Below are 21,351 nucleotides of genomic sequence, written 5' to 3' on the forward strand. Positions count from 1 at the left end.
CCCCCGGGAGACGCACACAGAGGCCCTTTCCTCCTTCCCCTGAACACCTTTCAGGATCTGAGGCCCCCCCCCCCGTCCTCCTGTGTGTCTCCCATTCCGTGGCAGGTGGCTCCGGTTCCTGTCCTCTGATGCTGTGGGGTCCCGACCCTTCACCATCCGGGTCTCCTTTAGCCCACCTCACGATGTCAGTGCTTTCAAATGTGGGGCCCAGATCTGACCCCAACATGCAGGGACGAACACCAACACAGCTCTGGACACCCAGTTTCTGCCAGTGAGAACCCAAGACTCTTTTTACACTTCTGACCGCCTCCCTACCTTTCTAGCTTCTACTAAATCATCTTGTAGAAACTGAGATATCAATTTACACGCCATGAGATGCTCAGATTGTAAATCCACCGTTTAGTCAGTGCTGGAGGATGCCTCGTCAAGGTGCAGAAAATTTCCATCACCCCAGAAAATCCCTCTGTGCCCCTTCCTCCAATACCACCGCCCCACCCCAGCTAGAGGCAACTGATGGTCCGATTATATTTTTATCACTGTAGGTTACTTCTGCTGCTAGCAGAATTTCCTGCGTTTCTTATCTGGCTTCTGCTATTCAGCATCATATTTTTGAGATCCTATCTGTGCTGTGATCTCTATCGGTAGGTTAAGTTCAGTTTCACCGTGAAACCTAGAGATCTTTTTTTTTTTTCTTATGGATTTTATTAAAGGCATTATTTTCTTTTTCTTTTTTTCTTTTAATTTTTTTATTTGAGTATAGTTGACCTACGATGTTACATTAGTTTCAGGTGTACAACGTCATGATTCAGCATCTCTGTATGTTCTGTGCTCACAAGTGTAGCCACCATCCGTCACCATACGACACTACTGTAATATCATTGACTTGAGACTATATTTAGTAGTAGTACTTTTATTAAAAAAGTTTTTTAACGTTCATTTATTTTTGAGAGAGAGAGACACAGAGCGCGAGTGGGGGAGGGGCAGAGAGAGGCAGACCCAGAATCGGAAGCAGGCTCCGGGGCTCCGAGCTGTCAGCACAGAGCCCGACGCGGGGCTCGAACTCACAGATTGAGCCGCAGTCAGACGCTCAACCGACTGAGTCACCCCGATGCCCCAGTAGTAGTAGTGGTATTTTTAAAGTTTATTCACTTTGAGAGCGAGAGAGAGAGCATGCGGGCAAGCAGGGGAGGGGCAGAGAGAGGGAGAAAGAGAGAGAAAATCCGGAGCGGGCTCTGTGCTGTCAGTGCGGAGCCCAAGGTGGGGCCCAGCTTGAACTCATGAGACGTGAGATCTTGATCTGAGCTGAAATCAGGAGTTGGACCCTCAACCGACTGAGCCACCCAGACGCCATGAGATTTTATTTTGAATAGGTGTGTGTAGGGTGGAAATGCCACCTTCAGCATTAATGGAAACTCCAGGAGGAAACTAGGGTAGTTAAACATGCAGCATACTTTCCTTTCCTTGCACCTCTGGGAGTACGTAGCTGTCTGTCTCCACAGACATAACCCAGGATGCCTGTGACTTTCTTTGCTATCGTGTAGGAAAACAGCCTGAGAATGAAGACCACAGAGAGGAAAAATGATCAAGGGGTGGAGAAAACAGACTGAATCCCAGCGACAGCTTTGCCGTACTGAGGGGACTTGTGCCATTGGACTGCTCACATTCATGAAATAACGCATTCTTTTAATTAATTTATTTATTTTACCTCCAAGCCAGTTTGAATCGTATTGCAACTTCATGATAAAGGCAGTATAACCCTTCACTAGCTGGGTAACCTCAGCAAATTACTTATCTTATGGAGACTCAGTTTTCTCATCTGTGGAAACGCCTCACAGTATTTTTAACGTGGTAATTTAAACAAGGTAATTGATGCAAATAATGGAATGCATTATCTCGACTTAGAGTAGTTTTGTCACTACTTTTTTTCCTTCTGTATAGCGTTGTATTGGTTTCGGGTGTAGAATTTAAGGGTTTATCACTTAACGTGTAACACCCAGTGCTCATCCCAACAAGCGTCCTCCTTGTGCTCGTCACCCATTTGGCCCATCCCCCACCCACCGCCCCTCCAGCAAGCAACCCCTCAATTTGTTCTCTATAGTTAAGAGTCTCTGATGGTTTGCTTCCCTCTCTGTTTTTATCTTACTTTATTTTTCCTTCCCTTCCCCTGTGTTCAATCTGTTTTGTTTCTTAAACTCCACATAGAAGCGAAATCATATGGTATTTAAGACCAGATTTACTCCATCTTGTGTCTGAGCAGGTAGGCTTTTGAAACAACATGTGGAACTTTTTTCTCATGTTTGCTTATTCTTTTGATGTAATAAGAGGAGTGTTTTGAATCCTGTTTGGGCATTAATTGCATTACCAGTCCAATTAGCCTTGTAGGCTTTGCACATTTGATGGGTTGACCTTCCATATTGTTATTCATGTCTTTGACTAAAGCAGGGAGCAGTGTGGAAACGAGCGATCTCATTTAGGGTTGGGTTCACACCATATGTCGGCAGTCAGCACACCGGGACTTGTTTTCCCAGCGGTGAATTTTATCTAGCTGTGTGGTCCATAGAGATCCTTATGAAAAAAGAACGTTCTCTATCATTGCCCTCTTCAAATCAAGGATTACCTTGAGAAAAGGAAGTGGGATTCGATTGTTGTGTTGTGACTTGGGTGTGAAACCATGTGAGTCCCAGCCCTGACTTCCTTCTTTTCTAAGGTCTCTCAGATCAGCTGTTTCCATTCTTGAAACCATTTTTTAGTTCCTTTTTTTTTTTTTAATGTTTATTTATTCTTTGAGAGAGAGACAGAGACAGAGAACGAGCGGGGGAGGGGCAGAGAGAGAGGGAGACACAGAATCTGAAGCAGGCTCCAGGCTCTGAGCTGTCAGCACAGAGCCCGATGCGGGGTTTGAACTCATGAACCACGAGATCACGGCGTGAGTTGAAGTCGGATGCTCAACCGACTGAGCCACCCAGGCGCCCCCATTTTTATGTTCTTTAGGAAAGTAAAACTATTCTTCCTCCTGTGGGCTTCAAGAATCTCTGTTCTTTGTGATTCTTTTAGAGATTCTTATCTGCCATCATATTTTGAACTTTTTCTATTCTCTAGAATGTTCTCTCTTTTGTACTCATTTTCTTTTAACATCCCTGTCTTTTTTTCCTGCCTTGTCCAGTCTGAAGATCATTCTTGGTAAAGATACAACCAAAATAGAAATTGAGTGGTTCTGCCTTTTTTTTCTTCTTTCTATTGTTACTATTTATACCAGTGACCATCAAAAGGATGATCCCTTTCTGGTTCTTTATAGAATTTCTTGCTAATACTTTGTAGAATTTACTAGGCAACCAACCCACCATCCCACTGACTCACGAATCTATCACTAATTGTTATAATTTGAAGCATAATCTGACTCATTTTGGGTTTGTTTGCTCACGGTTGCTGCAGATTACTTGCCATCAGAATTATAACGGCAATTAACTAGCAGATAAGTACTGCTCTTTAATATTTTTTTGCCTTTGGTTGTATGGCTCTTTTCTTATTGTGAACATGTTTAAAAATCTGAGTTCATCGGGGCGCCTGGGTGGCTTGGTCGGTTAAGCGTCCGACTTCAGCTCAGGTCATGATCTCACAGTCTGTGAGTTCGAGCCCCGCGTCGGGCTCCATGTTGACAGCTCAGAGCCTGGAGCCTGTTTCAGATTCTGTGTCTCCCTCTCTCTCTGCTCCTCCCCTGTTCATGCTCTGTCTCTCTCTGTCTCAAAAATAAATAAACGTTAAAAAAATTAAAAAAAAAAATCTGAGTTCATCAAGGACCTTTCCGTACAGCCACACATTAATGTCTTGAATATTACCACTTCCCTTATTTAGTGTATCTGTGTTATATTTATATTACAAATTTATTACATTAATTATATTAAATGACCTTCCCATCCTCTTGAGAGTTTTGACCCTGGGATTATGTGTGTATTTTTTTTTAACATTGAAAAAACTTTTTTTAAATTTATTTATTTTTGAGAGACAGAGAGAGATAGAATATGAGCAGGGGAGGGGCAGAGAGAGAAGGATAACCAGAATTCAAAGCAGGCTGCAGGCTCCAAGCTGTCAGCACAGAGCCCGATGCGGGGCTCGAACTCGCAAACTGTGAGATCATGACCTGAGCCCAAGTCGGACGCTTAACCTACTGAGCCACGCAGGCACCCCTATGTGTGTATTTTTATCTGAACATTTTGAATCCTCCAGTCCTGAAGGTTAGGGCTCTGATGGTTTTTCCTGACTGTAGGAATACACAGGTGACTTGGTTTGTTTTCTTGCAAGGCTGTTGTCATTTTCACCCCATCAGTACATGTTGTTCTTTAGGGGATCAGAACCTGGTCTAGAGTAGATGTCCCCCTAACTGTTGCAGTGGTAATGTGACTTGCTTCTTCCCCGAAACTCGGAAAAAGCACCGTTTTCTAAATGCGCAGTTTATTCTCAAATACAAGGCTCTGCTTGGCCATGTACCTGCTTATCAGTCTCATCAAAGTGTCATCCCATCAGTCATCTGGGAACCTCTCAAGAAATGGGGTGCTTCATTTCCTAAGGTTATCGGGGGTTCAAGGAGCTCCTAAATAGAATTACGGGGCAGTGTGCAAATGGATGGACCTCCAACATTATCCCTGATAGCTCCCATCCTGTCTGGATAATAGGCCAGCTCTTCCCATTCATTTTCCTTTAAAAGTGATACTCAGCTGTTAGCTCATCACACTGGTGCAAGGAGAGTGAATGAGTTAACTTATCCCTATATCTGCTTCAAAATCAGCTTCAACCAAACGCAGTTCAACCAGATGAGGATTTCTCCTCTTTGGAAGATCCGTAGGGGAGTCACTTGGTCCTCGTTGACCTTCTTTATTTATGTTGCCTTGTACACCGCTCCCCACCTCCCATTTAACCCGTGGCCTCTTGCAGAAGTACCCATTGTCGTCATCTCGATTTGGGAGAGAGTGTTTGGATTGTATGATGTTGTGAAAAGATTTGTGTCAAGCATTCTTTGAGGAAGCAAAACTGAAATCTCAAAAATACAGGAAACGTGAAAGAAAGAGAAATTTTGCACGTAGGATTTGAGAGAGAAGCGAGAGCTGACGCTGAAGAGAGCTCTAACTGAGCGGTTTCTCATGTTGAGCATCTTGGCCAGCTTCCTGGGAGACGAAGCAAGTGTTAGGTATTCCCCATCTCCCTCTGCGCCTCCCCTCCCCCTCAATACAAAAGATCATGAAAAATCAACACAGTTATGTCAGTGCTGCCTATTTCTTTAAAGAGCTTGCTTTCTCGTTCTGCTGTAGCAAGAACAAGTCCTCCTTGGAGACTTTTCTCTGGACATATTTTTCCTCCACCTTAAAAATCTGTCAGACCGTGGGAAAAGGCGGAAGAATTGTATAAAGGACACCCACAGAAGTTTGCCCAGAATCACCAGTTGCTAACATTTGCCAGTTTGCTTTACTTCTGTCATCTATTCATCCTACTTGCCTGTCTGTCCATGTGTCTATCCTTTTGTCATTTGTGAGTTTTTAAAAAAAAAAAAAATGTTTATTTGTTTATTTTGAGAGAGAGAGCACGAACATGAGCGGGGTAGGGGCAGAGAGAATCCCAAGCAGACTCCATGCTGTCAGTGCAGAGCCTGATGCGGGGCTCAGACTCACAAACTGTGAGATCATGACCTGGGCTGAAATCAAGAGTTGGATGCTTAACCTACTGAGCCACCCAGGCACCCCTTGCTGAGCCATTTGAAAGAAAGTTGTAGCCATCGTGCCCCTTTACAGCTAAATATTTAAAACATGTATCACCAATACGTACGGGTATTTTCCTATGCACTCAGAATGCCATTCTCACATCTAAGGAAATGCACATGGGCTCAGTGTCCCTTACACACTGTATTTATATTTTCTCTGTTGTCCCAAGCTGCTTACAGCTGCCTTCCCCCACCGGTCTGGGATGCAGTCAAGGTTTACACATCGCCTGTGGTCGTTAACACCCCTTTAGTCTCTTTGTAACAAGCCTTCCGCCTTTCCTGGTTGGTTTGTTAAGTTTTTCACGGCCTCAGTTTTGTGTTGGAGGAATCCAGACCAGTGGCCATGGAGACCGTCCCACGTTCTGGATTTGTCCGGTTGTACAGAACGGCACATAGATGATATTCTCAACGCTTTATCCGGGAGGCACATGACGTCAGGTTGTCCCATTGTTAGTGATGCTAATTTTGGTGACAGTTGTGACTCTTAATCCATCGTAAGATTGCATTTCCCCATTTGCAGTGAATGATTCATCTGTGGGTTGATGTGAACACCGTGGTCCCCATGTGAACCATGGGGTTGTAGCCTTCAGTGGTCTTCTTTGCCTGACTCGGTCATTACAGTGCGGGTTATGGGATGGTCGTTTTTCTCATGCTGTCATTGTTTTCAATATGTATCGGGTAGCATTGTAACATAAGAAAAACATCTTCCTGTTTCCCTTTTCTCTTCCTTTCAGCATCATTCGGAGACCCCTGTCGTATTTCTATTGGGTATATAATCTGCTACCGTCATTTTTCTGGTTTTATGTTCAGATTTTCCCAAATTGGCCAGTTGGAGCTCCATCAAGCTGGCTGCTGTGTCCCTTTGCACTGAGTCCGTTAGTCTCTTAGCACGTCCTTGCTTTCTGGCACAGCCTTGAAGGTTCCCTGCTCCGGCTGTTCCTCCAGAGAGTCCTGGCTCTTATCACTAGTGAATGTTACCTGGAAACCAAGCCCTTGCCCTAGAGACTTTAACTGTAAGTAAGAATCCTCTTATTCGTCCTTGGCAGATACAGTACCAACGAAGGGGAGACCTGGAAAACGTTCATCTTCTCCGAGAGCCCAGTGTTTGTGTACGGGCTCCTCACGGAACCCGGCGAGAAGAGCACTGTCTTCACCATCTTTGGCTCCAACAAGGAGAATGTCCACAGCTGGCTGATCCTGCAGGTCAATGCCACGGGTGCCTTGGGTAAGCCGCTGCCTCCTCAGCCCTCTTCATGGAGATATTTGTTGACTAGGGCATCGGCTTCGACACTCTGTACTCGAGAGAGTCTGTAGCCGTTGAAGGAGACAGACACGTATGCAGTAAGCGGTTGGGAAATACAGAGGTAGTTACTCAGACAGTTCTTAGTAGGAGCAGGTGTTATGTCTTGTATCCTCACTTCCTGTCTAGTCGCTGGCGCAGAGTAGGTCTGCGTGTGTGTGCGTTGAACAGGTGAGTAAATGAAAAACATCCCTCCACATCAGCAGTTCTGCTTTGACAGACAGCGGGTGACTCCCGTGTGAATGGCAGTGTGCCCCATGATGCAGGGACCTCTCAGCCGTCTAGGATCTCATCTACCGTCTGCTAGTGTAGGCACAGGATGTGTAAGTAAGCAGGGAGAAGTGTAATCCGGAGTCTTTCTTCCTCCCCCGTTCCCTCTGCAGCCCTACTCTTTCCTCCCCCTTCTGCCTCAGCCGACATCATTCCAACTATCTGGAACATCCCCTCTGCTACCCATTCCATTTCTCCTAGTCGAGATCCTTTTCACGTCTCAGGATCCAATGCACTTGGCCGCTAATATCCCAGCCACAGGACCCCCCCCCCCCCCCGCCTCTCGTCCGTGTCCAGAACATAAGCCCACCCCTCACGCCGTTAATTAAAACTTGTGTCTGTCACCCTGTTTATATCATTCCCCATCGACTAGATTACAAGGGTCTTAGAAAGAAGAACCTGTCTTGTGCATTCTGTATTTTCTGTCCACTGAACAGCCGGGGAGAGCCTTGCAGCCAGGGCTTAATAAGTAGTTGCTGATTTGAATGGCATTGAGTTGACGGCTGTTCATCAGTTTCAGGCAGCATGCAATCTGACACATCTATAAAAAAGACGCAGAGTACCAGTATAGACATAGGTATACTTTGGAATTCCCGTAGAAGCCACTCTGCTTAAATTCCAAGTGAGTACGGGTGGATGGAGTGACCGTCCAGGTTGTCTTACCATTTCTCAGCCCCTCCTTCCGTGAATCTTCCACGAACTTTCTTCCAAGCAGTGACAGCGGACTCTGTTGCTCTCGGGCCATTCCTTCCAGGTGTGCCCACCCTACCCCCCCAGAAAGCAGGCAGGAGACAACACCCCTAGGTGACACCATCTACCAACGATTCGGCGTAGCTCCCTGGGGGATAGGCACCTCTGATACCCATTTCTAGAAGGCACTGCAGAATCTGCTAAAATATTTCAGAAGTTTAGAGAGTGCCAAAGGTGGCTTGCTTCTTCCCAGATTTCTCAGACGAACGTCTGTGTTTCAGGCGGTACCATTTTCATTTGCCTGGGTGCCTCCTGGCATCAGAGCAAGGTGATCAGAGGCTTGGGACAGTTCCCGAGGTCTGCGTGCCCGCTGAGAAGCACCGTGATGAGCCGGACATGGGTGGCGGGGCTGAGGGGCGGGGAGGACAGGAAGGCCCATGTGGGTGTCCCTCGGACGCTTCATGCCACGTTTTCTTTTCCTCAGGGGTTCCCTGCACGGAGAATGACTACAAGCTGTGGTCACCGTCTGATGAGCGGGGCAACGAGTGTTTGCTGGGACACAAGACTGTGTTCAAACGGAGGACTCCCCACGCGACATGCTTTAACGGAGAGGACTTTGACCGGCCCGTGGTCGTGTCCAACTGCTCCTGCACCCGAGAGGACTATGAATGGTGGGTTCTTCCTGGATGCCTGGGGACTGGGTTGTGTCTTACTCAGCAGTGCTACATACAGACTAGGGCATGGTCCCTTCCCCTGAGGGAAAGAAGGCAATCATAGGAAATATATATTTCCTTTTTTTTAAAAATTTTTTTTTTTGGGACGCCTGAATGGCTCAGTTGGTTGAGTGTCCAACTTTGGCCCAGGTCATGATCTTGCAGTTCGTGGGTTCAAGCCCCGCGTCTGGCTCTGTTCTGTGCTGACAGCTCAGAGCCTGGTGCCTGCTTCAGATTCTGTGTCTCCCTCCCTCTCTGCCCCTCCCACTCACACTCTATCTCTCTCTCTCAAAAATAAAGATTAAAAAAAAATTTATTTTTAATGTTTATTTATTTTTGAGAGAGAGAGAGAGAGAGAGAGACAGAGTGTGAGCAGGGGAGGGGCAGAGAGAGAGAGGGAGACACAGAATCCAAAGCAGGCTCCAGGCTCTGAGCTGTCAGCACAGAGCCCGATGCAGCGCTCGAACCGACGAATGGTGAGATCATGACCTGAGCCGACGTCGGCCGCTTAACTGAATGAACCATCCAGGCGCCCCAGAAATAAAGATTTCTTAAGAATTTTTGATGTGCCAAGAATGGTGCTAGGCACTTTTTATATAGGTTATTCCATTTAATTCTTATAGCTACGAAATGTGGGAGAGGAGTTACATCCTAGGGAAGCTGCCATAGTTTATTTAGGAATGGATCACTCTGGGATTTATTTCTAGGAGGGCGGCTTCCAAAGGGAACACACTGAAGTTTCCTGTGTAAGAAACTCCTTTTCCTTAGAAGCCCTATCCTGTAGGGAGTGTGCTTCTTTTTTTTTTTTTTAACGTTTATTTATTTTTGAGACAGAGAGAGACAGAGCATGAACGGGGGAGGGGCAGAGAGAGAGGGAGACACAGAATCGGAAACAGGCTCCAGGCTCTGAGCCATCAGCCCAGAGCCTGACGCGGGGCTCGAACTCACGGACCGCGAGATCGTGACCTGGCTGAAGTCGGACGCTTAACCGACTGAGCCACCCAGGCGCCCCTGGGAGTGTGCTTCTTTATCTGCAGTGAGGGGATGTCAGTGCATATATATTTGCATGTTCATCAGTCCTGGAGCAAAGTACCCAAGGCAGGGCTGAGAATGGTGACAGCGGAAGAAATGACAGGCCCACAGATAACTGTGGCCAGGGAGGGAAAGCCGCACGTACCTTGGAGGAGGAAGGGGTGCTTTTATTGTGATTGTTGGCAGGAAGGAGGAGACTGATTTGGGGCTTGGAAATCAGGAAGTTCCTGGAGGAGGCACTGTTAGAGATGAAAACGCCTGGATTCGTGGATGGGAGCATTCTGAGAAGATGTGGCAGCACTGGGGAGGCGGAGGGGTGGTGGGGAGGTCACTGGTGGTTTGGTTTGGAGGCCTTGTCGGTATGAAGTGGGGTCAGTGAGGGAACTGAGGCTGGTAGGTAAGGGTAGAGACAGGGGTGTGGACCTTATTCTGTAAGCTGCAGAGGGTCTTTGAAGGCTTTTGAGGAGAGTCGCTGATCAGAGCAGAGCTTAGCTTTGGAAGATGATTCTAGCAGTAAAACACATAGGGGCTGGGAGCCCGTAGGCAGTCCCTGGTGCCTGTAATCCAGCATGAAATCACCCCAGGCTGGGCGGGGCTGTCAGTAGAGAGCATGGGTATCGAACTAAGCACGTCACTCACTTCTCAGCCACTGCCATTCTCAGAACAGCTAAAGTTTGCTTTAGGAAGCCACACTTATCTCGATGAAAGCCAGAAGCCTCTGATATGTTCTAGCCTGAGGTTGGAACAGGGACATGGGGTAAATGTCGTAGGCTTTGCGAGCCCTGCGGTCCATGATGGTGGCTTGGCAACTGCTTGTGGGAGCACAGAAGCAGCCATAGGTGGATGGGCATGCCTGTGGTCCCAGAAAGCTCTGTTTACAAGAACAGCTAACCAGATCTGGCCAACTCCTGCCCTAGACCCATGCTTCTGAAACTCGAGCGTGCGTATGAATCACCTGGGATCTTGTTAAAATGCCAGTTCTGACTCCAGTTCTGGGGCTCTGTAGCTGGTGCCCTGCTCTGGGTGATCTGAGCTCGCTAATCTGCCAGCCCATCCTTTGAACAGCCGGGTTTTAGACCGTACAGGACGCGCACTCTCTTTGAAAGCCGTGTGGTTCTGAGATAACGGCATAGAGCCTTGCAGTGTAAAACCACAGAGCTGTTTGACGTTCCCAGGGTTGTCCGTTCGGTGCCCCTTTGCCACCTTGTGTTCTCTCTTAGATGCCCCCAAATTGTAAATTCTAATCTGAGCGCTTTTGCTGGCCTGAGGTCCCCTGACTGTAGAGGCCCTAATCATGGAAAAGTTTGTAAGGCTCTCTCTCTTCTCTCTTTTATCCTCTCTAACTACTTCAAGACAAAAGGAAATAATAAACATGTAAGAAACCCTAACCACTCTCCTTTGTTTTTGGTTTTTTTTCTTAAAGACCCCTGCTATGCTTTTTCTCTAAAATCTGCTCCCTTTCTACCAAAACGACAACGACAACAGCCAACAACCAGAGGCTGGTATGCCTTCTTGGTAAACTGGCTTAGCTCCCACTGGTCTCCCACGCTCATCCCAGCTGACTCGTGGAAACCCAGTAGGGGCTGAGGGTTCAGTTTGGACGGGGAAAACCACCTGTCTTGCCTCTCACAGAGTTGGGCTTTCGGCCAGATGAGATCATGAGGATGATGAGCCATGAAAATGATAAAGGATGTATTGGTTTCAAGGCCTCTGATTGTGTAGCTGCTAGAAAGGAGCTGGCTGGACTGTGTGGCTCCTGGAAACGTTTGGGGGCCTTGGACCGCGGCAGTGAGGACGGGATGGTCCGAGGGAGGACTGTAGGAGGGAAAAGGAGAATGAGTGAGCTTACAGTTTCCGTGCGTTAGTTCAGCTGCCAAGTGACAGCTACATGTGAAAGTCTGGTTGCTTCTGACGGTCCTTTCTGACCTCTCTGGGAAGCCCAGCCACGGGCCCATATGTGCCTTGATTTCAGAGTTAGTTTCTTTCAGAAGCTGGGCTTAACCCTCCCAACGTGTGTTCACGGCCTATTAGGCCGTGACCTACAGATCGCAGAAGCCGAAGAACAGGTGCTTTGCCATTGGAGGCAAGTAAATAATTAGGTAATGCTCCACCTAGCCCCCAAAAAGATCGTAAGCAGCCGTTCGGTAAAAATGACCTGATTTAATGAATGAGACGTGTTCCACACAGTCATAAAACTCTCCCTTCTGAAAAATTCCTACAAATTGCTAAATGTCGATTGTGGCGTAAGGAACCCACAAACCACTCAGCCCCGTACCTGTTAACCCTTCTCGTGGAGGAAGTGTTTAATAAGTAATTCATTGGTCTGAATAGAGTAAAGGAAGCCTTTTGAGTAGAGCATGTCAACGTGGAGAATCTCTTTGAATTCGAATTTCGGTTTTGGGCCGGGCTTTGGGACGTATATAGTGTAACTGCCTCCTCTTGGGGTTGTTCACTGCGGTAAAGGGCAGAGTCAGGACTAGACCTAGTGTCCCTGGTTCCTACTCCAGCTCCTCCCACCCACCCCCCGCCCCTGAGCTGAGTATTTTGGCAGAGATGTGGCCCCCAAATTGTGGAAGGTCTCGTGGGCCAAAGTGTTGTGTCCTAAAGTACAGGATGAGACACCCACAGTGATTTAGGTAGTGGATGGACATGATCTTAAATAACATTAAATCATTCATTTAAAAAAGGTGATTCTTTTAAATTTCCTTTCTAATGCTTGTCAGCATGTCAAGGAGAAAGGATCACTGAGTGCTGGTAACTCTTTAACATTTGCTGGTCCCCCTTAACAAAGAGAGGGCAGACCCAGGGCCTTTGGGTGGGGAGCTAGATCCAGCTAAAAAAAAGTAATATTATTTTGTTTCTGGTGTAATGATTTGTATTGCCTTTGTCTGTTTTTGGCATATGATCGCGGTTTGCCAGTCCTGGTTCTGATACAAAGTTTCTATTGAAAGTGTGTTAGCATAAAAAAGGGAGTGTTCTTCAAAGGGACACGTTTAGTAACTTACAGTAAGTTGGTAGGCGGTATGGGACAAGTCACAAGAGTTCGTATTGACATGCCCCAAGTACACAAACCATTGGCCCTAACAAACCCCGATTGCCTTTGCAGTGACTTTGGCTTCAAGATGAGTGAAGATCTGGCATTAGAGGTCTGTGTTCCGGATCCTGAGTTTTCTGGGAAGTCATACTCCCCTCCTGTGCCTTGTCCTGTGGGTTCTACATACAGGAGAACAAGAGGGTACGTACCCCAACGTGCTGGGGACATGTCTGCACTGGGTTTGAGAGAGCAGAGAAAGCCACCTGGGCTCCTTTCATACTCCCACTGCTTGGATTCCTAGCGGGTCTCAGGTAGCTTGGGCAATATTTAGAATTAGGATGTTTACAAACGCTTCTACCCTCTGTGAGAAAAAAATGCAAGCCCGTAAGCTTCTCTGTAGCTCTAGCTATATGTTAAGTCATAAACTTCAGCAAGGACACATCGTCATAGGACTTCGTGGAAGGGATACGTGTATACTCTTGCCCGGGACAGTCTTCCCTGTTATCTGGGCTTCCCAGTGTAATTATAAGCAGAACCAATTGAGAATGATGAAACATCCTTCTTGTCCTATAGGGAAATGAAGAGATGGATGTGGATAGGAAATAGGTTTCCAGGTATGAAGACTTAATGGCTATTCTTGGATGTGTCTGACCTCTTGCTCTTGGGGCGGGGGGGGTGACAGCTATCGGAAGATTTCTGGGGACACTTGTAGTGGAGGAGACGTTGAAACACGGCTGGAAGGAGAACTGGTCCCGTGTCCCTTGGCAGGTAAGAGGTGGTTTCTTGCCTTTGAGTTCTTGAGACGTCACTGTAGTGTCCTTATGATCTCACACTGGTCCAGTCTTGTGGCCCTTCTAACTCAGTGGTAGAAAAACATAGAAATTACAAGCATCACAGACCTCCCCTTTTCCTCTAACCTTGGTATCCAAACCAAATTTATTTATAGCCTTATGCTTGCATAGGAACAGAGAGTAGTTTTTTGAGGGAAATCCCTTTTGCTCATTGAAAAATGTCTATTCGGCGTCTCTTGTGTCCTAGGCATGGCGAGGGTCTTGTGTGTGTTCCTTGGTCTGTTTGTCAGAGTTGGAACATAAAGAAACTATGGCTCTTTGGGAAGTAGCGAAGCGGTCTATCTTAATTTTTATGATGATAATTATAACGAATACTTGAATGGAGTTTCACACATTTAATGTGCTTTTCCTTGTGTTGCCATTTTAACCCTTATCGCCACCCAATGAAGCAGATACTATCATGAGCTCCGCTTTTTTTTTTTTTTTTTTTAACGAAGAAGCATGTTCAGAGGAGAGGATGAATCGACCTGTTTGAGGTCACGCATCTGGTAAGGGACAGAGTTCAAATTCAGACTCTTAAGCCCCATGCCCTTCCTTGGACATCGCCCCAGTGGCAGATGAGTGTCATTCGCATTATTTTAGGTGGCCATCATGCATGCTCATTGGGAAAGCGTTCTTTGGAGCGAGTGTTCGCGCTGTAAGGGGACAGACAGTGTGGTCCAAACGTGCGTTAAGTTGACTGAGCGGTGATGGCACAGGTATTTGCAACCCAGGCAGGAAACGATGATCCCCTTGCAAAGAGTTCACCTCTCGGCCTCTTTTTTCTTCCCTCCTATTTCCAGTTCTTGTTCTTGCAGAACTTCCTTATTCCCTGTGAGCCCTTCCTCCTGCTCTTACCTCTCGGTGAAGGTGGACGGTTGGGTCTGCTTGGACCCGTGGTGGTGGTGGTGGTGGTGGTGGTGGGGTCTGATGGAACAGCCATCAGCACCCCGCTGAATCATGACAAGCGCATGGCCCTCCGCAGACGGGGCAGAGCACCCCCCTCCATTGCTCACCGCTTGCCAGCGTTTGCCCCGGTGTTTTTCATGCTAAGCTCATTAGTCCCTTAATTTAATCTTCCATCATTACCAGAGTCATTAACATCCCTCGCTGTGGAGACTTCAAAAGAACACGGCTTCAGCAGATTCCTGCAAATGAGCAGATAATATTCAAATATGCTCCTCACGAGAGCTGTTACTGATGAGGGTTTGGGTTAGTAGGGTTGGAGTGGTTGCTCTCAAGGGCTGGAGTGCATACTTTCATAATAAACGTTTCTGAAGATACTTCTGTGAGGGACAAAACAGTGTGTGGAAAACCATCTGAACTGGTAAGAGAGCTGTTTTCTTTGCTGAGAGGAGAAAATAGAACAGGGACCAAAGTAGAAAAAAAGCACATTTGTAGTGTAGACCGCCTCCCAAATGTAAAAAAAAGAAAAGAAAAAGAAAAAGAAAAAAGACGCATGGCACAGAAGGCAGAGGCGTACCAGGAAAGGAAAGGATGGTCTCCTAGGGCTGATGGGAACCACAGCATCTTTGTAAAGATTGAGGTAATCTGGGCATCTGGGCATCATTTTTTTTTTAATGTTTATTTTTGAGAGAAAAAGAGACCCAGCATGAACGGGGAAGGGGCAGAGAGAGAAGGAGACAGAATCTGATAGAGGCTCCAGGCGCTGAGCTGTCCGCACAGAGCCCCACGTGGGGGCTTGAACCCACAAGCCATTAGATCATGACCCGAGCTGAAGTCGGACACTCAACTGACTGAGCCACCCGGGCACCCCTGGGCACCCTTTTTAAAAATGAAGTCGTCTTCCTTCCTTTATGATGACTGTAATAACACAGATGTCTAGGCTCTTCCTAGGCTGGGATTGGTCAAGAATTCTGTTCCTTTCCTAAGCACTGAACACCAGAAATGGGAAATGTTCCTCTGTCCCTAATCCTAAGGCAAGTCTTTCTGGACTCAGGCTCTGCTATAAAGGCATCAGGTGGTTAGAAGGAAAACCAGAGCCCCAGCATGGGGTTTGCAGATGTTGGAGATGCAGGGTGGAAAGCTTGCTGCTGTGAACGTGTCCTCCACGACCCCCTGTGGCAGCTGCGACGAGAGTCCTTGACTTCCCTGTCACGTACGGGCTTGGCAGTTTTCGTCTAAATGGCCCCCTTCACTGGGAATTACAGTGGGAAGCTTTCCTTGAGAACCAGAAGAAGAGATTAATTACCCCGTGGTGGCGGCTTAGATATTTTTGAAGTAAAATGAGACCAAAGGAAAAGTAGGCAAACTTAACCTTTATTAAAAATTGTATGTAGGGGCACCTGGGTGTTAAGTGTCCAACTCTTGATTTCGGCTCAGGTCACGATCTCATGGTTCATGAGACCGAGCCCCACGCTGGGCTCTGTGCTGACAGTGTGGAGCGGCTTGGGATGCTCTCTCTCCCTCTCTCTCTGCCTCACCTGCTTGTGTGCTGTCTCTCGAAATAAATAATCTTTAAAAAAAAATTGTAGGTAGATTTTTTGGGGGGATGCATTATCTATCTTTTAGCTGGGAAGCAGGCAGCTAGTCCACGTGAACTCACTGAATGAAGGGAATCAGAGCGAAAAACGGTCACCCTGCAGGCCTATGGCAGAGAGATTCAGGTCTTGGTCCCACACACAGCATACTGTCCAAATGGACACGTTAGACGTGGACGGGGCTGTGCTGCTCATGTCCATCGCTGTGGAAAAATCTGAATATTTTCTAGGCCATTCCCTAAGTAGAAGAGAGAGAATACCAGCTCCTCCAGTGACTGGTTGTCTGACATTAAGTAAGTCGTCTCAAACACTCTGGGCCTCTATTTCTGTGTCTTCAAAAAACGACCACGTGAGCATCTCCATTGTAAGAGGCAGCATTGTGTAGTGGGTAAAATGTAGGTCCTGGAGCCAGACTGCCCAAGTTCAAGCCGTGGCTCTTCTACTTCCGAGCTGGGTGACCTTGAGTGCGTTAACCTCTCTGCTGTCGGTTTTCTCACGTATAAAATCGAGCTAACAGTCATGCTTCCATCAGGCGGTTGTTACGCCCACGAAACAAATGCTGGAAGCTGGTATATACACCGTGTAAGTATTTGTTAAGTAGAGATAGAATCTTCGGGAATGATCGCGTGCTGAGACGTTTCGTTAAGTATTCGAGAACAAATGTAGTCTTACTGTTTTGGAAACACACTAGGTTGATATAATTGCCCCTGTGTCATCGTGAATAACGTTGGATGGGTGAGCAAACAGATTAGCTACGAGTCTCCGTGATGAGGGGTCTCCAGTCAACATGATTCCGGTGCCGTGTGATACAGTCCTGTGACGAGGGAGAGCGTGCTGCGTGGGGTCACCATGTTCTCATGTGTAACTTGAAAGACTTCTAGGTCGAGCTCAGAAGCGTGGATGTTGGAGCATGCCTACTGGGGCACCCAGATAAAAAAGAGCAAATGTAACGAGGGACATGGTTTGCAGACAAGACAACGGATTTATAGGGGTTGAAGTGGCTTGTCCCAAGTGGAAAGGCGATTCTGCTTCCCACATCTCGATTCCCGTGCTTTGCCACTAGATCCACGCCACGGGCCCGTGGCTCTGAGGCTTAGGCATGAGAAGAGAACAGGCGAGGCATGCCAAGACCTCCTCAGCACCCCCCAGGCCCACCCTCTCTGTTGCTTTGTGTGTCTGTGCAGAGGAGAATGAGTTCATCCTGTACGCCGTGCGGAAGTCCATCCACCGCTATGACCTGGCCTCAGGAGCCACGGAGCAGCTGCCTCTCACTGGCTTGCGGGCCGCAGTGGCCCTGGACTTTGACTATGAGCAGAACTGCTTGTATTGGTCTGACCTGGCCTTGGACATCATCCAGGTGCGTCAACCCGTCGGTCTGCTCGCGGGGGCTACGCCTCGTGATCGCCCGGTCCCGATAAGCCTCTTTCCAAATGGCCCACTTCTAATTCCCAACAGGTATCAGGAATGGGTATTAGAGGTTTTACATGGTAACTCATTTCAGGGCCGGCTGATGAGAATTTTCAGTCTTCTCTTTGAGCATTTTCTTGCCCTGCCTACTTCTGTCCTCGTAGGAAGGACAGAGGGAGCCCAAGTCGGCAGTCTGGCTTATAAGGGAAGCCTCACTTTTCCTGCTGGGAAGAGTTTAGGACTAGCAGCGTAGGATTATTAGTCACTATCGCACCAGCTGCCTCTTAAGCGTCCTTCTGCCGAAGCCATGACCCGGTAATACTTGACTTCTCCACAGTCCACATAATTATCCACTTGAGCTATTCCGAACACAGTCAAGAACTGGGAAGTGAGCTCTAAAGATCCCCACACAGGCCAGATAGATAGCCATCTACACTCAAACCCATGCATTTTATTTATTTATTTATTTATTTTTTTAATTTTTTTTTCAACGTTTATTTATTTTTGGGACAGAGAGAGACAGAGCATGAACGGGGGAGGGGCAGAGAGAGAGGGAGACACAGAATCGGAAACAGGCTCCAGGCTCTGAGCCATCAGGCCCAGAGACTGATGCGGGGCTCGAACTCCCGGACCGCGAGATCGTGACCTGGCTGAAGTCGGACGCTTAACCGACTGCGCCACCCAGGCGCCCCAAACCCATGCATTTTAAAGGAGAGCTATTTGGTCTTTATTCATTGCCCACTTAATCCTTTTTAGAAAAGCAATTCCAACAAGCTTTCTCGGGACCTTCCAACCCAATTTTACTGTGCCCGGGTTTTGAGGAGGGTGGCGATGGGGGGTGGGGGATGGGCACTGGGAGGGACTGGTGGGTGGAGCTATCCCAAGGGAGGAGAGCCTCTGAAAACTGACCCAAGAACTCAGAGATAACAGCAGTCTGGCTTCACGTATTTTAAAAGCAAACAAAATCCTGCTTCTCCGTAATCTCCGACCTCATTATTGTGATAGGGCATCGTTCAGTAACCAGTGTTCGTAACGCTAATGCAGAGTCATACAGATGATTACGTTGTGTGTAGGTGTTCTGCCGAAAACGGGAAGCGGTGACATGTTCTAGAATACTTTGACCGGAAACCGGCTTCACTCACGTGGAAAGTTGACTCATCTAAAACCTCGCATCCCTTGCCAGCCAAGCCAGTTGAGGAAACGGTTACCATCGGGGGAACCGAGCTGGCGCGGGGTCGTCCGCACGTTTCACAGCCTTTGTTCTTTTTCTCTCTTCAGCGCCTCTGTCTGAATGGGAGTACAGGGCAAGAGGTGATCATCAACTCCGGCCTGGAGACCGTAGAGGCCTTGGCTTTTGAACCCCTCAGCCAGTTATTGTACTGGGTGGATTCTGGCTTTAAAAAGATTGAGGTACGTGTGTCCCATGCTGTCCGTAATTAAGCGAGCAGGGGGTGCACCTGGGCCTGGAGTCACGTTTGACACCGAGGTGGCAGCTAGTGTGTCCCACCCACTTCTCTGGAGATTCTTCGAGAATTCCAGAGAATGGGCCAGCGGAGCCTTTGGAAAGGGAAGGAAAGGGGGAAGGTTCAGAATTCTTGCCCTTTGCCGTGAAGGGCCCGTGTGAGAACAGGATGCCTGGACCCACCTGACCGAGATTTCACGAAGGTGCCCTGAATGGTTCTGTTTTGGCTAACGGCAGCATGTGGGAGCAACCATAATGATAATCATAATAACGCCACAGCATGATTATCGTGCCGTAGTATCACTGCTCTAGTATGACTGTTGTCGACCAGAGTTATAAAGACAACGTCACGTTCGTGATCACCATCGTTAGTATTTTTTTTTTTTTTTTTTAAATTTTTTTTCAACGTTTATTTATTTTTGGGACAGAGAGAGACAGAGCATGAACGGGGGAGGGGCAGAGAGAGAGGGAGACACAGAATCGGAAACAGGCTCCAGGCTCTGAGCCAACAGCCCAGAGCCTGACGCGGGACTCGAACTCCCGGACCGCGAGATCGTGACCTGGCTGAAGTCGGACGCTTAACCGACTGCGCCACCCAGGCGCCCCCCATCGTTAGTATTAAAAGCAACGAGGACTCCCTGGGTGCCAAGCCCCACTGGAACCACTTTGCATGAATTATGTGATACACTGCCCACAACAACCCTGTTAACAGTGGGTACTTTTTTTTTTAATGTTTTATTTATATTAGAGAGAGAGAGAGAGAGAGAGAGAGACAGAGCATGAGTGGGGGAGGGGCAGAGAGACGGAGACAGAACCTGAAGCAGGCTCCAGGCTCCGGGCCGTGAGCTGTCAGCACAGCTCCCGATGCGGCCTCGAACTCACGAGCAGCGAGACCATGACGTGAGCCGAAGTCGGACGCTTAACCGACTGGGCCACGCAGGCGTCCCAACAGCGGGTACTCTTATTATCCCATTTTTACCTGTCTGTGCCTTAGCTACCTAAGGCAACGTGAGGGTCAGGAATGGCCTCGACAAGCACCAAAGTCATGGTCTCATAGGCACGCTCACCTCCTGGACGTCACGGCTGAGGCCCATCGTCCCCAGCCCTCTTTGTACTGCCGATGTGGAAGCATGGCACGCGGGTGGCGCAGGAAGTGGAGTAGAGGCAGGGAGGCTCAGAGAGTCGGGAGAAGTTGCCAGGTGAGACCCGCGAAGTCGAGAGCCAGACCTGGGTTCGGTCTTCATTCTGGAAGCTGAGTGACTCAGGCCAGTTTCTTACCCACCGAAGCTTCGGGTGCTTCGTCTGCGATACGAAGGTTCGTTTATCCACTCAGTGGTTGGACGGGTGCTTTTTCCTCACGTGCTTATGTGCCAGGTATGGTTTGAGGTGGTGGAGAGACAGCAGTAGGCGAGACACAGGTTCCTGTTGTGATCGGGATTAGATTTTCGTGGAGGCAGCGAACTAATGAAGAAAGAAGTCTGTCAGTTCCGTCAGCGATGTGTCCTCCAGAGAATGTCCAGGGTGGGGGGGCAGTGTGATTGTGTGACTGCACAGTCAGGCGGCATGCCACAAGGTGGGCAGGAAGGCCTTGAGGATGTGACATCTGAGCGGAGCCCTGAGGACAGGGTGATTAGCGTCCACCCCACAGCGTGGCTGGGGGAAGTGAACAAGAAGGCGCCCAGTGCCTTGGACATACTGAGTAGTGCGTCTGTCTTGCCCTTCCTCTCCTTTCTTTAATGTGTGTGGTCAGCACTTTGCCAGGTGCTGGAAGGATGCGGTAAAGCATAACCCCCCACACAGCATACAACTCAGGTCCCGTCTGTGCAGAATGGTGAGGGGAGTCACCGACAGGAAGTGCCGATGCTCGTTGCTTGAGGCAGGTGAGAGGAGTTAAGCCGAGGAAGTGGGCCTGGAGGTGAGTTTTGAAGGAAAGACATTGATTATGGGGCAGAGGACAGGCCCGGAGGGGATATGGTAAGAGCAGACGAGGACGAGGAGTACGTCAGGCTTGGAGACCCACGAGAAGGCCAGTCCCACCAAAGTTGTAGGGGCTGACGTGGAAGAGAGAGAATATGGAGAAAAGAAAATGAACGGTCTGTGGAGGCTCCTTTTTTGTTTTTAATTTTTTTTTTTTTAACGTTTATTCATCTTTCGAGAGACGAGAGAGAGAACACGAGCAGGGGAGGGGCAGAGAGGGAGGTGCAGAATCCAAAGCAGGCTCCAGGCTCCGAGCTGTCGGCACAGCCCGACACGGGGCTTGAACTCACGAACTGTGAGAACATGACCTGAGCCAAAGTCGGTCTGAAGCCAGAGCTTAACCAACTGGGCCACCCAGGTGCCCGTGTGGAGACTCTTAATCGTGA

At 48.2% G+C, this 21,351-nt stretch overlaps 1 protein-coding gene across 1 annotated transcript in view; it reads left to right on the forward strand.

Annotated features, from left to right (window-relative positions):
• The window catches only part of SORL1 (sortilin related receptor 1), a 153,751-nt gene that overhangs the window by 61,025 nt on the left and 71,375 nt on the right, over positions 1-21,351 (forward strand). Inside the window, exons 13-18 of the mRNA XM_040482842.1 lie at positions 6,796-6,974; positions 8,494-8,680; positions 12,861-12,989; positions 13,471-13,556; positions 17,304-17,476; positions 18,805-18,936. Coding sequence (XP_040338776.1) covers positions 6,796-6,974; positions 8,494-8,680; positions 12,861-12,989; positions 13,471-13,556; positions 17,304-17,476; positions 18,805-18,936 — 886 coding nt within the window. The remainder of the gene's footprint in view (positions 1-6,795; positions 6,975-8,493; positions 8,681-12,860; positions 12,990-13,470; positions 13,557-17,303; positions 17,477-18,804; positions 18,937-21,351) is intronic.

This window comes from Herpailurus yagouaroundi, unplaced genomic scaffold (assembly GCF_014898765.1).
Source record: "Herpailurus yagouaroundi ecotype Mexico unplaced genomic scaffold, PumYag 161, whole genome shotgun sequence".
Classification (NCBI taxonomy): domain Eukaryota; kingdom Metazoa; phylum Chordata; class Mammalia; order Carnivora; family Felidae; genus Herpailurus; species Herpailurus yagouaroundi.